Source organism: Myxocyprinus asiaticus, chromosome 19 (assembly GCF_019703515.2).
Source record: "Myxocyprinus asiaticus isolate MX2 ecotype Aquarium Trade chromosome 19, UBuf_Myxa_2, whole genome shotgun sequence".
Classification (NCBI taxonomy): Eukaryota; Metazoa; Chordata; class Actinopteri; order Cypriniformes; family Catostomidae; genus Myxocyprinus; species Myxocyprinus asiaticus.
Window position 1 is genome coordinate 15,688,833 of NC_059362.1, and position 17,484 is coordinate 15,706,316.

At 37.1% G+C, this 17,484-nt stretch overlaps 1 protein-coding gene across 4 annotated transcripts in view; it reads left to right on the forward strand.

Moving 5' to 3' along the window:
- LOC127410379 (dynamin-3-like) overlaps nt 1-17,484 on the forward strand; it is a 73,773-nt gene that overhangs the window by 9,365 nt on the left and 46,924 nt on the right. For all 4 annotated transcript variants that reach the window (XR_007892115.1, XR_007892116.1, XM_051645614.1 and 1 more), the window contains exons 3-11: nt 4,246-4,319; nt 8,630-8,779; nt 10,082-10,285; nt 10,446-10,544; nt 13,786-13,946; nt 14,297-14,439; nt 14,860-14,995; nt 15,101-15,168; nt 15,756-15,894. Coding sequence is in view for 2 of the 4 variants with exons in the window: in XM_051645614.1 (XP_051501574.1) it covers nt 4,246-4,319; nt 8,630-8,779; nt 10,082-10,285; nt 10,446-10,544; nt 13,786-13,946; nt 14,297-14,439; nt 14,860-14,995; nt 15,101-15,168; nt 15,756-15,894 (1,174 nt within the window). In the remaining 2 variants the exon portion in view is untranslated. The remainder of the gene's footprint in view (nt 1-4,245; nt 4,320-8,629; nt 8,780-10,081; nt 10,286-10,445; nt 10,545-13,785; nt 13,947-14,296; nt 14,440-14,859; nt 14,996-15,100; nt 15,169-15,755; nt 15,895-17,484) is intronic.

Sequence of the window (17,484 nt, forward strand, 5' to 3'; positions counted from 1 at the left end):
ACCCTCAGCCATCTGTCTTCTCAGTATCACTGCCAGTCAGTGGAACAGCATAGATGCTTGAAGAAATGGGTTAATGAAATGAGATCTCACTGATGGAGGGAGAGTAGGGCTTGGGTTTGGGAGAGGAGGTAGTTGATTTTTCTGTGACAAATAGATGACCTCTGAAACAGAAGAGATGTTATTTAGTGATTTATAATTCAGCTAATTGATATGGAATCTTAAAAGAAGCACTTTTTTTGTCTTTGTGTCATCTTGGATTTACACTGGCACCTAGCAGGTTGGATGCAGCATCACTTAAAATGAATAGTTTTCAGTTTCAGATGCCATTGTAGAAATTTAGTATTCACAGTCAGCCATGATGACTTTAATCATTGAGTCAAAGTGTCAAATAATAGGACAATTACTGAGAATAAGGGAGTAGTATTCGGCTGGTCATGTGATTCTAACATGGCAGCCCCCATGTGCGGACCCTCACCATGTAGAATAAAACAGCTTTTATAAGGTTACTGATATAACTAGAGTCTACATTTTAATATGAGTGGTTAAGTTTTCCTAAATATTTAGCAAAATTACAATTCATGTCTTTAGGAGTTAAACTTTTTAATGAGGAAAAAATTACTGAGAGCACCTTTAATTTCCTGGGAATTTCCCAGGTTCTCAAACCGGTTTTATTTACATTTGCATTTGTAGGAACCATAATATTATTGCCTGCATCTTTTTTCTTAGCCACTAGATGGCGATGCACACTTTGTGGTGGAGGGCGGGTTTCGCAGTCACCTGTTCATGTCATGTGATATATTCGGTACTCAGGTAGAATCATAAAGGTAAGGGTGGCTGGAATCATATGGTTCTTACCATATCACACCCGCACGCATGCACACAGGAACCTTAGGAACTCGTGGAAATTCACAGGCTCTACTTTAAATATCTACCATTTTTAGTATTTTAATATCTCATTATTAAATAGGCATCAGACCCAAACTGATTTACTGTATGGACATTCTTATTTTCAGCTGCAGCCCGTGCATTATACGTCTAGGCCTTCAGTGTGATTCATGCCATTAAGAAAACACAGTTTCACAACGAATAAGACACTGTATGCCATAATCATACATTACGTGGCAGTCAACTAATAATACCAACTGACATTTTAAAAACACGTCCACTCACGAAAGCCAGAATCAAGGAGGTCTAATACCAAGAAAAATCTTACATTTTGCTTGCAATAAATTATGTTTCGTCGGGGTACACGGTTACTTTTCAAAACTTGATCTGACACTGAATGCTCAAACAGCCTAATTTACATGTAGAAAACTCCTGATGTTGCTGTAACAATGCAAAAAGCACTTACCAATTTGCTTCAGCCCTCAATTCCTGTTTAATGAATCAATCGAACGATCATGCAGAACATCTCAGGTTTTTAAATCCATAAGGATCTCTTTCTCAACGGCAATAACAGCAGTGATGACAGCCAACTCGTCAGCAAGATCTTGCACTCTTCGCTTTAAATTACGTACATCACTTAAAGCGTGATTGCGTCACTCAAGGCCAGCTAGAAGGCCTAGACTGGGACATATCCTAAAGACCACACCCACCAAGAACAAATAAATCAATCTGATTGGCTGATGAATCTGACAGTCTGACTTTAGTTGCCTATTCACTGCAGTGTTGAGGGATTCTGTAGAAATTCTGAAGGCCTGACGGGGTGGAGCTCAGACTTACGCGCTGCTTCGGCTAAGGAGCTTGGCTTCGGGCATGCGATTTGTGAAAGAGTTGTCACACTTTGCTTGTAAGCATCGAGGAATAAATTCTGATTGGATAAACTTTTTGTTCTTTGCTATTCGTTTGTAGATGAATTAGGAGTGGAAAGCGATTGAAAATACACAGGCTAAAAGGTCAATGAGAATGAAAGGATGAAAAAAATATGTTTTTTATTAGAGATGTTACACTAGTAGAGAAGGCTTTGCTGGCCCTGAGAAATCGCCACTGCTTATTTTATGGTGTGAGTTAAGAACGCCTCGAACACTCTGCCCTGGCTTACAGGAAAGCCACTACAGCATTTATTAATTTAACATGCACTTTTATGGAAAGTGACATACAAATGAGTAACGTTACAAAAGAGGCTCATCAACAGTAATGTAATAAGTGCTGTAATACAAAGCTCCAAACATAGCTAGAACAGCACAAACTAGAAAAGTCTTTTAAGTACAACAGAGCATTTGATGGTCATTTTTGGGTGAACTACTCCTTTAATGTCTAAATGATTTATTAAATTGTTTATTTCAGTAATTTAACACTTAGCATCCAGGCTATGTTACACAAAGGCAACGTTCAGTCCTGTATTATACACATCTGTTTACTACAGTTATGCTTGGTTCTGGGGGAGGGACAGGGTGAATTGAAGGGATAGTGGAGATGAAAGGAAAGAAAAGGGGAGTTGAGGAGGGTGGAGCAGTGGAGAGAAAAGGGGCTTTGTTAAATGGGTTAGAAAGTGGAGGTCAGTGGTAAGTACTGGGAATGACTGGGAATATAAAGGACATTGTTAAAGTAGTATGAGCCATGGGTCAAACACAGAGACAAGTCATTGCCTGGGTGAAAGTTCAAGTTAAATACCACAGGCTGGCTTGCTCATTCATGCTAGCTCATATAGTTTCTATGGCTCATTTACAGGGGAGTCAGTTCTTTTTAAATGAACAGAGTAATTAGAATAAATAGATTTTTACATTTCCCAATAAAAATGTGAGTGGTGCTTGCCCATGCAAACTCACCACCACAATGCAACGGTGTTGTGGGTGGTTGCCAGGGCATTGCTAGGTGGTTTCAAGGGTGTTGTGGGGGATTTAAAATTAAACCCGACCCGTACCCGACACCGTGTGGCCCGAACCTACCTGGCCCGAAACTGAAATCGCTCACTGTCTGTATAATTTCTTCTCCTAGCAAGTACTGTTGCAAAAGGCTACATTTTATGTAAGCATTGTAGGTAATGTTCGTTACAGTATTGTAACAATAAATATACAGTTTTAACAAGGCATGGCAGCCCCAGATAAAAAACATTGCCTTACCGCTTATTAACCGCTGAAACTTTGCCTGGTGCAGAACAATCTGGAATAATATAAAACAATGTAACAGTCCCCTCTATGCAGCCTGGACATGTTCAGAACATTGAATCTGTGTTACACCTGTGCTAAAAACAATATAGATGCAGCGCAACGAATGAAACAGAACACAGGTGTCTCAACATGCTTTTTGCCAGAAATGGTGCAGGAATAATTGCTCACCGAAATTAAAATATAGAGTTAGGTTTGTTAGAATTTCTAACCCCAAGTATGAGCAATAATAATAGTGATGCCTGCCTTAGCAACCAATAAAAGGAATATGAGGTTGCAGTTGCACTAGGGTGATTTTCATTTTCTATCTGAATTATTCTACTAGCTGTGTCATGGTTGGTTCTACCTGCATCCTGGCCCCCTCTGTGGATGCCATTAACTGGGTCTGATCCAGTGGGAGTTACTCTCTATTTTGGGCTATAGTTCTGTTTTATCTCTGCACACACCCTATTTCCTCTGTCATCTTTATCGTCCAGTATAGTTATTTCATCTCAAGCCTGGGATTTATCAGACCTAATAGAAAGCACATTTTTCAATAGAAAAGTCCTACTCTTCCCATCATTGTATTGTTGTCTCTTTGAAAACAGGTTGGATAAAGAACAAAAATCTAAATTGTTTCTAAGACAAACAGGCCTCAAAATCATGCCATTGGTCGAGCCAAAGGTTGACATGTCGGCCCGCTCAAAAAAGCAGAGCAATGATGAAAGTGCAAGTGTTTACACTTTTTGGAGTAATCAACCTACAAATGGCTTAGTTAGAGTTGTCTCTGTGTATTAAATTGGGACTGGAGAAAGTATTTTTAACATAAAAAACATAGGTTCTGGATTCTGATTTGACTAATATCAGTGAAATACACTGCCTGTGATAATTTAAGGCTAGAATGTCCCCCAACTCATCTATAAATGTACAGGCCAGTAGAAGTTGTGTGTAAACCTGCCATAAATATCTGAGTATGATATGGTTTATGGTTTCACTGTGAGACTGTACACACTGACTGGATTAGTCCAAGTATGCAGTGACAGAGATTCTGGCTCTGTGCCCCAGACAGAGACTGTGTCAGTGTGTCATGTGAAGGGAGTTGGTTTGCTTGAGGATTCATCTGTCTGTTGTATGTGTTTATTCATATGGGCTTTCTCAGAGATTTCCTGCCAAGAGGCTCAGGGATTGTTACAAGGAGACCACTTGTCCTCCAGCTCATAAGTGCAACCTCAGGTATGAGAGACACTCACACACATACACACAAGCATACCTTTGATTTGTTGTGTTACTAAATTGCCCATTGATCATGTATCATGCAAAATCATTAACTTAATATGGACAATAATCGAAATCAGTGGTCAGGGCAGTTTCTAGGCATAGGCGAACTAGGCAGTCGCCAAAGGCACCATCAGCCCCAATACACCAGCAATGTCAACAACAGTGATCTCACCTAGGGCGCCGAAACGGTCAGAAACGGCCCTCTCAGTGGTTCACAACTGGTGGGTTGCAGGTCTGTTCTGATAGGGTAGTGGACAGCAGGGGGAAAAAAATGATAAATTCAAAAAATAAAATGCCACTACTTGTATTATCATGTATGGTTTGGATTAGGATTGCCAACCATCCCATAGAATATGGAATCGCCCTGTTTGAAATCCATAGGGGATGCCGTTTGTCTTGTATTTTAGCATCTCACACCCATACTGCTGAGAGAAATGGACCTGAAACACACACCTTTTACGCAAGTTTTGTGAGATTTAGGGCCCTATTTTAAGAGCGCAAGCGTTATGCGCAAGGCAATGTCAGTGGGCATGGCCATGGAGTTTTGGTATTTTCATACAAGCATGTGCTCAGTCTAGGCGCAAGTGGGTTTGGCGAAATCGCCCATGCAATGCACAGAAGGCGTGACCAAATGCCATTTAATTCTGAGGTTCTTCTCCGGTTATTCAACGTCTGCGTCCTATTATATAACCCATTCCCTCAAGCACCAACGATTTAAACAAAGTCAGCACATTAATAAGAAGTTGGTAGTGTAAATTAACACTTAGCATCCAGGCTATGTTACACAAAGGCAACGTTCAGTCCTGTATTATACACATCTGTTTACTACAGTTATGCTTGGTTCTGGGGGAGGGAATGAATGGATTAGAATAATTGAAAATTATGATCTTCTGTGCATTAACTGCATCCTTGATGAATGTCAGGCATATTTCTATGACAGTGACACGCTCCTTTTATATGCATGGAGAATGTGATTCTCGTCAGAGTTAAGATGTATGCGCCGTTAAATTAAGTAATTATTATTAATCATTTTCATCTACTGACACACAAATCACGGCTAGTATAAACAGTGATTGTATCGGCGTGCACTTCACTTCTACCGGTTGTTTTTGATTTTGAAAAAATAAATTCATTTATTGAAACGAAAAAATGTATCCAAAAATATTTCTAAATTCAAATTACACTTCAAATGAAACGAAAATATAATAAAAATAACGATGAGGTAAAAAAAAAATCCATTTAAATCTAAACATTTTACTCTTTCCAATTTGTTCCTCTGTTCCCCTTCGGTGACTTAAAAATCACTTCGACAACTGGTGGAAAAATACAAGTCGAAATTAAATCATAAATACAATTGTAAATATACAAGCATAATAATACATATAAACATAACAATAAAAATACTACTAATAATTGAAAAAATAAGCCATGACCTTTAGAAAGTTTAACACAAATCTCATAATTTTTTGTTTCAACAAACGGCTTCAACAGCGATTGAAGGGACATAATTTGTTCTGCAAGGTCTCGTGGCCCATCAACTTAAACTTTATATACGCTTAAATATGTGGGCCCAAAGGCCTAGACAAGGTCCCTTCAATAGGGTCTGTGACTGTGAGGACCCCCAGCCGTCTTAAAGGTCCGCTTTGCCTCCCTGTTTCTAATGAAATTCTTTTGAGCCACTCCTTAACTGCACTCGTATCATATTTGATAAATTATTTTCTAAAGCCTCAACATCATCATAATCAAAACTTGGCTGAAAACTCAATTGTATGCAATGCACTAGATGTCTACTGCCTCCTGGTGAAAGTTTCCGTGCTCTTCTGGAAGTAGAAGACCTTGTAATTTCATTTCCAAAATTTCTGCCTTTGTTGTGATGCGCTTATCGTTTTTTATGTGAAATCTTTTCTGATTTTGATAGAGTAAAAGTAACTTTATATTGCTACTGATATTTGTAATTGAGTATTTACTAAATCAAAGCAACGTGTGCTAACTTTATTTTTTTACATAATTTAATAGAAAAAGCATGTTGAAAATGTATTTAAAATATGATACAACAGGGTTTGGAGGTATATCTCTTAATCATCATTACTTTACATCCATGCCCACCACAAAATAATAATAATAATAATAATAATAAATATTTAAAAGATAGGCCTATATATAAAGTGTGCACAGCTAGTTATTTTACAGCTTGCTCTGTCATTATAAAGATCTCATGGTTTTATATTACAAGCTATTATAATGCCATTTTACTATGTTTGGTGTATAAAAAACATGATAACAGATTTTATTAAAAACATAATATTGTATTTGATGTGCTGAATTGTAATGTCATACATTTCTATAGAGCAAGGAGAGGAAGTTTCATGGCCAAACTCACTAATATTTGGTATCACTGAAAATCCCAGGGTATTCTCTAAACATGCTATATCTGCATGTTTGACCTACATTATAAACAAATGACTTGCCTTAGGTAGTTGGGGAAAAGAACATATTGATATTTTATTTTCACACACAAATGTCTGTAGAAAAGTATTGATTAAACTAGATACGTAAAGTTTGTCAAGACAAACTATAATCTTGGTTTGACAAAACCTTGTCTAAAAGTTTAAAATAGTTTTAAACACTTGAAGTTAGAAATATTTACAGGTCTTACAGTCAGAAAAATGAATGAGCATTCAAAAACAAATGATGCCTTCGCAGGGCACTTGGTTGGGAGTAATAATAATGGTAGCCAAGCTGTAGGGTCTTTCCAAAAATAATTTCCAATAAAATAAAATGACCACTTTATTTTGAGCCCCACACCTTTCAGCCCCCCAAAGCTCTCACTGTGGAGGGTGAAGTCTTTGAAGGGAATAGGGTATAGGGATGATCACTTCTGAATAGAACGCACCCCATAATTCGTATGAGTAAGAACAGATATAGCAGCGAGCCAGAACTGCCTGAACTCTTTGCAGAATTTGTTGGATGTAGCTTAAAAAGTGAAAGTGAATAATATACAGTTCCATCAAATAATGATGCCACTGTGTAAAATGTTATGTCAGCAACAGATTTTCAACAAAAAATATTCACAAGATTGAAACCTAAATATGAAAATAGAATTACACATCTAACATTTAACTTGTACTATGAAAAAATTGCCTTAGATGTCTATTGTGACCTGCATGATTTAACTGAGTGGGTGTCAGAAAATAATTATTACTATTTTATACTAATATTAATACTAGGTTAACATTAGGTTTATGGAGCAGGGCTCTGCAAACCCATCCATAGATGCTGTAGGAACCTGTTTGTTGAATTCTTCAATATTTAAAATGTTTGATGAAGATAAAATATTTCATAATGTATTATTGTCCCTTTAAATATATGCACATTTACACATTTATCACACATTTTGTTATATACTTGTTTTTGTATTCACAATTTGCAGTATTTACAGGTATTCACATTGAGTTTACATTGATATGTATAGCAAGCACTAAAATGGTATACTGTCTCTTTAGGAACAGCAGCTGCTCAGCAAACGTGTTTCAGTTGAGCATTTTTTTATTTTTATTTTTTACCACATCTGCCCTATGTGTGATTAGAATTAATCTGACTGTAAATAACAGAAAGAATATAAAAAGAGACTTATATAAATGAACATGGATTAAGTGGATCTCAACTTTAAAAGATAATTCAATCTTAAATATAATTGGCCCGGTGGAGCCCTAAAAGAAAATCACTAGTCATAATATGCCTCTGCAACCCAGGCTATGGTAAATATGAGTTTGTTTACTTGCTGCGAGGATAAACATGGTTTGTGCCAACCATGGTTTGTTTTGTGCTGTGAATTATTGTTTGGCTGACATTTAGAAACCTAAAATAATACATTTTCTGTTTCTGCCCATGTCATGTTAATAATTTGGCATATTTGGGCCTATGCAGATTATGGTAAAATAAATACATTTAAATTTTTGATGTTAAAGACATTTTCCCTTTTGTATGATAAAAAATATTGGTACTATGTAGGATCCCCACTTGTTGTCCAATGAACTAGGTACAAAACCAGTTGAGAACCACTTGACCATTGAATGTTGGGTGCATTGATTGACCACAAGAGGGCAGTGTTTCCCATGTTAAGCAGCAGAATTAGTCAGTTTAAAGATCCATTGATGAGAGTTGCTTTTTTTAGACTCTTTAAAAGGCATTGCTGAATTACAGTCTTTGCCCCTTCTTTCAAATGCTTCCCTTTTGTAATTCATACTTTCCACTCTTTGCCATAGAGTATGCAGAGTTTCTGCACTGTAAAGGGAAGAAGTTTACAGACTTTGATGAGGTTCGACGGGAGATTGAAGCGGAAACAGACAGAGTCACAGGAGCAAATAAGGGCATATCCTCCATTCCCATCAACCTACGTGTCTACTCCCCAAATGGTATTATTGCCTTAAAACAATAAGTAATTTTTTTAAGCTGCTGTAAGTGATATATATATATATATATATATATATATATATTATTATTTTTTTTTTTTTTTTTTTTTTTAGAGAAGCATGCATAAAATAAGCCTACGACCTGACAGATATCACAAATAAGTGTTCTGGGAAATTATACTTGTCTCTGTTACGGCCCTAGGCCCTGTAAACGGTAAAAAATCAGACCCTGGCCAGTGAAAACTTGAAAACTTGAAGGCAGAACTTTGAGACAAATCTCAGCCAATGTTGTGAGTTTTGAGTGGGATTACCTACAACTTCTGAAAATGGAAGACAGAGTGAGTGTTTAGGAAACCTGTTTGAAAACATTAATTATTTTTGCAAATCTTTTTGGTACCTCTAGTGGTGCAAAAAATCACTTCCAGCAGTTTTAGTAAAGATGCTTGAAAAGTCATTTGACAATGACTCAAGCATTCAAAAATATCAGCTTCATTGACTGTTCACATGGACACCAGAAAGTGGCTTATTGTGAGAAAGCGGTGTATTGCTTGAAAGCAGCATTCTGGTTTACATGCACTGTATTAGCGCGGTTTTCTTTAATACCGTTTACATGCGGCTCTGTCAGTTAGCAGCTTTCTCCAGAGCAATGTAATTTCCTTGCGACTCTTGTGTAAATAACAAATATTGTATCCGAGAAAGACTTCACTATTTTATTCTCCGTTGCTTCGATTTTTTCCAGATATTCCAGAGTTGTTGCTTTCTATTCCGACCTGCAGCGAAATTGCACTTCAATGGTGGGGTTTCCCTCTTATGTAAAACTCTGGTATTCCCCCGAGCGCATATAAGCGCATGTGAGGGACCGTCAATATTTTAAATTAGTGTGTATAAATGGGTATAGTTTACAGTGTATGTGTTTTCCCACTGTACTCCCAGAAATGTTAAATTCTTTCCAATTCGTTGACTTGTTGTTTGGCTTCATCTTATGATGTTTATTATCTGGTCTGTTCACGCACATGTGCACTCCTCAAAAACTTGTAACAACGCAGCTTATGCGTTTACATGACCACATAAGCCGCGTTCTCTGGGAGAAACCTGGGTGTGTTAAACCGCTTTCTCTTAATCCCTTAAACGGCTTAAGGAAATCGGCATTCTTTTTTACATGATGTTTCACCTGCTTACTGCAAAACCCTTGTAATAAACCGTTTTCTTAAAGTGCATGAAAATGTGGTCATTGACTGAATCAGACATTCTTTTACTAAATCTGTCTCACTGTTTGCCTTTGTCTTTGTTTTTCTCTTTCCGCAGTTTTGAACCTGACCTTGATAGATCTTCCAGGCATAACTAAAGTCCCAGTAGGAGATCAGCCCCTTGACATTGAATACCAGATCAGAGACATGATTATGCAGTTCATCTGCAGAGACAATTGTCTCATCCTGGCTGTCACACCCGCTAACATGGATCTGGCTAACTCTGATGCTCTTAAACTGGCCAAAGATGTGGATCCACAGGGTGAGAAAGAACCTAGCGGCTTGATGTCTTTTGTTTTACTCGGTTGTAATTGACACCAGTGGTAATTTGATAATCAGTTAATACCTCTCCATAGTTATATCACAGTTATATATGCCTTTCCCCTTGTTTTTCTTCCTGTTTTGCTTTATTTTTCTTTTAGGCCAGCGCACTATTGGTGTGATCACTAAGCTGGATCTGATGGACGAGGGCACGGATGCCAGGGATGTGCTGGAAAACAGGTTACTGCCACTGCGCAGAGGTACGGCGCATATGTAGTAATGTACTGTCAGTAGAGGCCCATGCAGTTAATTCTAGGATCTGAATCAGTGCCAAGCAATGCCTGCTGTAGGCTATAGCAGCTAAAACAGGGCCAGGTGCAGAGTCTTCATGCTTCCTGCTGCTTTAATGCATTAGACACACACATATAGAAGATCCAGTCATGGAGGAGCGTTGAGCTCTAGAAATCCTATTCCTCAGTTATTCATGCAGATAAAGATACAGCCTTACTTCTAGTTATAGGACTTTTCCTTCACATTCTTTCTGTTTTGTTCTAAGCTGTGTTTGACTATTTTCCTTACAGTTTCTCTCTTTCTTTCTTTCTAATTCTTGAGTTCTTTCTTGAGTTGTTTTTAGTGTTAACCCTTTAACGCATACCTCTGGTCTTTAGAGACCTGGGACCTCATTCCACACCCTGTACCTCATCCATTGTTTGGAGTTGTGCCCAGACCTCTTTAGTATTCCTCAATCTCTCTCTTATAAATAGTGTAACACACACAAAAAAAAAAAATTGCAAATGTTTTTTTTAATATGAGGGTTTAATTACCAAAATTGTATAGGGTCTCTAGAGACCCGAGGTATGTAACAGTGTTTTTTTTGTTTTTTGTTTTTTTTTTTTTGCACTTCCATAAATTATATATTTTTAATAATTATTTCATATCTATTTTTCTATTTTAAGTTTACTATCACAGAATATCTATTTCTTTATGTATTACAAGATAAATGAGTACTATACTCATACAAATATATCACGTTAACTTTCTATGCAACAATGAACTATCAACAATGGTGAATTATCAGTATTTTACATGCCTATACACATACATAATATACATGTTATTTCTTACTCAAGGTGGCAATGATGTTTCAGTGAATGGCTTGATTAACATTTGACATTGCTATTTGACGAAGAAACAACATCGAAGTAAACTATAGCAAGTACAACACATGAAAAGTATGATATGACTATTGTCATTTGGGTGTAATACTGAAATAATGTAAGTTGTGCATCTATTTAGTGCCTGAGAAAATACACATAAGATACACATAAGCTACACATAAGTTACACATACATTACACATGTTTATCTTATGTGTTATGTGTAGTTCATTATGTGTTTGACAGCCAGTTGCATCTCATGAAATTTCAGTGTGAAAGTAATGAATCCTGTTCTTTATTTGTCCTGATTTGTTGCATATCTCTTTAATTTATGAAAAATAAAACATTAAAATATATTTTATTGTTTTCTAATTGTCTTGAAAATATTTTTATAATTTTTTACACTATCTGGGCATTTTGTACATCCATTTTTGATAGATATAAGTGCCGGGTCTCTAAAGACCCGAATATGTAAGAGTGTATGGGAAAATTGCCATGCATTTAAGGGTTAACCTCTTCTACTCTCCGGACCCGCTGGTGGAAAAAAGTTTACACTTAAAATTTTCAAGTCTCCGTATATAACCCCAATTCCAAAAAAGTTGGGACAGAATGAAAAATGCTAATAAAAACAAAAAGGAGTGATTTGTAAATTATATTCACCCTTTGCTATATTGAAAGCACTACAACTACACATTATATGATGTTTTACCCTGTGAATTTCATTGTTGTTTTTTAATGTACAGTAATTTCAAATCAGTTGATTGCAACACACGGGCAATTTAAGACTAATAACAATTTGACGAGTTGAAATAACAAGGCGATGTGAAACAGGAGATGTTAAACAGGTGAGGAAATTGTGTCATAATACTGTATACTGTATAAGGAGCCTCCAAAAACAGCATAGTCCTTCAAGAGCAAGGATCGTTCGAGACTTGTCAATTTGCCAACAGAAGCTTCAGCCAATAATCCAGCACTTTGAGAACAACGTTCCCCAAAGACAAATTGGAAGAATTTTGGGCATTTCACCCTCTACAGTGCACAATATAGTTAAAAGATTCAAGGAATCTGGTCAAATCTCGGTGCGTAAAGGGCAAGATGAAAACCACTTCTGAATGTGTGTGATCTCTGATCCCTCAGGCATCACTGTCTTAAAAAATATTATTAATCTGCAATAGATATCATGAACATGGGTTTTGGATTACTTTAGAAAACCTTTGTTAGTCAACACCACTCGCCGCTGCATCCACAGATGCAAGTTAAGACTTTACTATGCAAAGTAGAAGTCCTACATCAACACTGTCCAGAAGCGCTGCTGACTTCTCTGGGCTCGGTCTCATCGTAGATGGAAAGTAGAACAGTGGAACTGTGTTTTTTGGTCTGAAGAGTCCACATTTCAAAACGTTTTTGAAAAACACAGCCGTCGTGTTATCCGGGCCAAAGAGGAAAAGGGCCATCCAAGCTGATCCAAAAGTCAGTGTCTGTATGGGCCAGGGGTGTGTCAGTGCCCATGGCATGGGTAACTCACACATCTGTGAGAACACCATGAATGCAGACAGATTTGTAAACATTTTGGAGCAACATATACTGCCATCCAGCACCGTCTTTTCCAGGGACATCGCAGCATTTTCCAGCAGGACAACTTCAAACCACATACTGCCCGGATTACAAGTGCATGGCTGTGAAGCAGAGAGTGTGGTTGCTAGATTGACCTGCCTGCAGTCCTGACATGTCTGCAATTGAGAATGTGTGGCGCATTATGAAGCACACCATACAGCAAAGAAGACCCCGTACAATTGTGCAGCTAAAGGCCTACAAAATGGATGAATATGGGAAAATTTCACTTTCTAAACTTAACAAACTTCTGTCTTCAGTGCCCAAATGCTTAATAAGTGTTATTAGAAGAAATGATGATGCTTCACAGTGGTAAACACTCGACTGTCCCAATTTTTTTGGGGTGTGTTGCAATCATCTGATTTGAAATTACTGTACATTAAAAAAAAAAAAATGAAATTCGCAAGGTAAAACATTATATAATGTGTAGTTGTAGTGCTTTCAATATAGCAAAGGGTGAATATAATTTACAAATCACTCCTTTTTTTTTTTTTATTAGCATTTTCCATACTGTCCCAACTTTTTCAGAATTGGGGTTGTATATAAGTCAGAAAGCTTAAGGTCTAAAGCAGGCGACTTACACAAAAGTCTGCATATGCTCTCCATTTAATCTCATTGCCATCTAGGAGAAACAATTGAACTATCAAATTTTATTTTCTCCAGGAAAAATGTAAGAAAGAGGGGACACTATTTCCATCTACTCACGTATGTCTGTTTCACTGGGGTGATTATAGGTTATATTGGTGTGGTAAACCGTAGTCAGAAGGACATCGAGGGGAAGAAGGACATCAGTGCAGCTCTGGCTGCAGAGAGACGGTTCTTCAAGTCACACCCAGCATACAGACATATGGTGACCTGCATGGGCACTCCATTACTACAGAGGGTCCTCAACCAGGTGACAGAGAATGATGCTACAAAGAACACAAAGTTGCAAGAAGTACCGCATATGTGAAATACTGTAAATAAGGGCCTACATATTAATGAGACTTGAATTATTAATGGTGCTTGTTAAAGCAAGAATCACTATTAATGGTCAAATTTAGGCTTAAGACTGGAACAAAAGTAAGCAACTACCTAGAACACACTACCATTAAAACCACTCTGAACACCTTAGCATTCACATAACAACACATTGGCAAACATACACAACATTGTGTTGGCGAGTTTTGCACAGGCAAGCACCACTCACATTTTGTTCAGAAAATGTCAAAATCTAGTTCCTAAACCTCTTTCATATCTCCATAGCAACTCACCAACCACATTCGTGATACATTACCAGCATTTCGGAGTCGACTGCAGGGTCAGCTTCTGTCACTGGATAAAGAGGCAGAGGAGTACAAGCATCTGAACCCAGACAACCCCTCACGCAAGACCAAGGCTTTAATACAGTGGGCCCACACACAAACACTCTACACTCTGATTCAGAGAGTAAACACAGAAACACAAACAAACATGTGCATACTAAACATAAACACGTGAACACTTTATCCCCAAAGAAAAAACAAATTATCATAATTTTCTCACCCTCATGCTGTTCCAAACCTGTATGTCTTTTTTTCCTCTGTGGAACACAAATGGAGATGTTTGACATAATGACAGCAACAGTCACCATTCACTTTCATTGTACGAATAATGACTTGTCAGGTCCTAACATTAAGCCTAACATCTTCTATTTGTGTTCCATGGAGGAAAGAAAGTCATAATAGGTCTAGAACAACGTGATTCATTTTCATTTTCTGTGATCTATCTTTTTTAGACCAAAACTGAAGAGGGCACATTTGAACACTTTTCATGTCTCTGTTGTCCAGGCTGATACAGCACTTTGGGTTGGACTTTGAGAAGAGGATCGAGGGATCTGGTGATCAGGTGGACACGGTGGAGCTTTCAGGAGGAGCCAAAATCAACCGTGTCTTTCATGAGCGCTTTCCTTTTGAACTTGTCAAGGTTATTTATTAAAGATATGTAAATCAATCAGTTACTTACCTTGTTGCCATTCAGAGCTGAGAGCTCATGCTCATTTTCTGTTCCTCGTGCCCTGCACTACATCAGATGGAGTTTGATGAGAAAGAATTACGAAGGGAGATCAGTTATGCCATTAAAAACATCCATGGAATCAGGTATGTGTCACATACATTTATTAACTGATTTAATACCCAGTCAAAGCCTCGCCGCAGAAACATTTACATAAATGGCAATTGTACTTCAGTGACAAAAGGATAATTTTAGTAGAATCCTGCGGTGTTGCATGCCATAAATAAATTACAATTATTTTAATTCCCCCTCCCCCCATGTAGTAGGACCTACATTTACAACATATTAGACAAAAAGTAAAAGAATAGACATGAAATATAAAGTAAAATGTAGTGTTCATGACCTCTTATTAATTGAGAGACTACATGGGATGTTTGTTCTTTTAAAAATTAATTTCACACCACATGACCATTTACAATGAGCTAGTAAAGTCTAAACGGTGAAAAATTGGAAATCATGACCAGTAACAAAAGTCTTGCATTATTTGTTTGCAGATGACACTTGGTATTTGATATTTTGGCATCTAGTGCAATGACATTCAGACATTTTTTTAAGTGTGACTTAAGTGTCCAGAAGTGTCCAAATACTTTGGGACACTGTAGCTTCCTCTTACTTTGTGTTACAAATTGTATTCAGTTTAGTCTTCATTTCCTCTCATGTCTTTGTGATGTAGGACAGGCCTTTTCACACCTGATATGGCCTTTGAAGCCATAGTGAAGAAACAGATTGTGAAACTGAAAGGACCATGTCTCAAGTGTGTAGACTTGGTGATTCAGGAGCTCATCAGCACAGTACAACAATGTACAAACAAGGTACAGCATCCTGTTATTTTGAGCAAATGCTACAGTATTTTTACAGCATTTTAACACATGTAAAAGAGAGTCTTTAAAGAAGACATATCATGGAATACAGGATTGTTCTTGCTTTTTTAATCAAAAGAGTTTAACCTTCCTATTCTGTACGGTCATTTTTGACCAAAATAAATGTTTCCCAATGTAATAAAACTGTTTTTGTTTATCGGAGCAGTACAAGACTTTGAGACTTTTCCTCCACTTGCCATCTGAACACACACACACACACAAAATTGGACTTGATTCGAAGTCTAAGTGTTCATAAAAAAAGGGATACCTTTGCTGTTTGCGGTCAGAATTGATCGACCATAGGAAATGAATGGGAAAGACTAAAAAGCAGAGCAATGCAGAAACAACACACACAGAAATGAAGGGGTGAGACTTTACTACATGTAGAGTGCAAAACATACACCCACACACTCTCTCACACACAAAAATGAACTGGTGACACTATAACATAGAGCAATTTTTGGGAATTTTGGCAAATTAAATCTATAAATCAGCCACAATGCAGAACACACACAAACATAAACGAAGGGGTAAGACAATAACACATACACAGTGCATCACACACACAGAAATAAATGGGTGAGACTAACACAGAATGCAGAACACAACACACAAACACGCATGCACGCACACACTAATGCACACACGCACACACACAGAACAAAGAACAGATTCTCACAGTCCATCGCTGTTTATTCCTGTTTATTACTGTTTATTTTCTTGACATTATTATTAATTTACTTTCAGTTATTAAACTGTGATGTTTGAAATAAGTGATTGGTGACAAAATTATTCTTTTATGTATTCTCTTTGTAACATCAGGTCAGGTTTGACTGTAAGCATAATGTGATAATATTGCAAAAACTGACATTTCAAAACAGCAACAAAAAAACAAAAACAAAAAAAAGCTAAACTTTGACAAATAATAGTTTGATAATGTCTAAATATATCTAAATTCATAAATTATGGTAAAATTTAGAATTACAACACAGTAGATGGCTGCATAGAACACTGTAGCCATCTACTGGCAATTATTGTCACAACATGATTTCCAATTCAAGTTCTTTTTCTTGACAGAAATCTTCCCCCTATACATGAAACATTGTCATATTTTCTTCATGTTTCAACTTATAGAAGTGAAGGTTTTTACTGTTTTGAAGTTAAATAAATGTGCTTATTTGCATATTCAAATGAATTGTGAAATTGAGAAATGTATATGTAAATAAAATGTTCATAAAATCCCGAAAAAAGTGCATAACTTTATTGTTTTTACTTGAAGAAATGTTACAAAAAAGGAAAGTTACACCTGTACTGTGTCTGGTCAAAAATGGCTGCGAACAGCAAAGTAAGTGGCCCTATTTGATCAGAATAGGAGGGTTAATGCAGATGTAGTCAACATTCACAATTCTAAGCTCCCTCCTCAGTCCACCAAAAACATGTAATTCAGAACGCGTCACAGTTACGATGTGAAATGGTCATGTAAATCTAAATGAATTAATGGTCATGTAAAACTGAATTACAGTAAAATGCAGGAAAACCTTA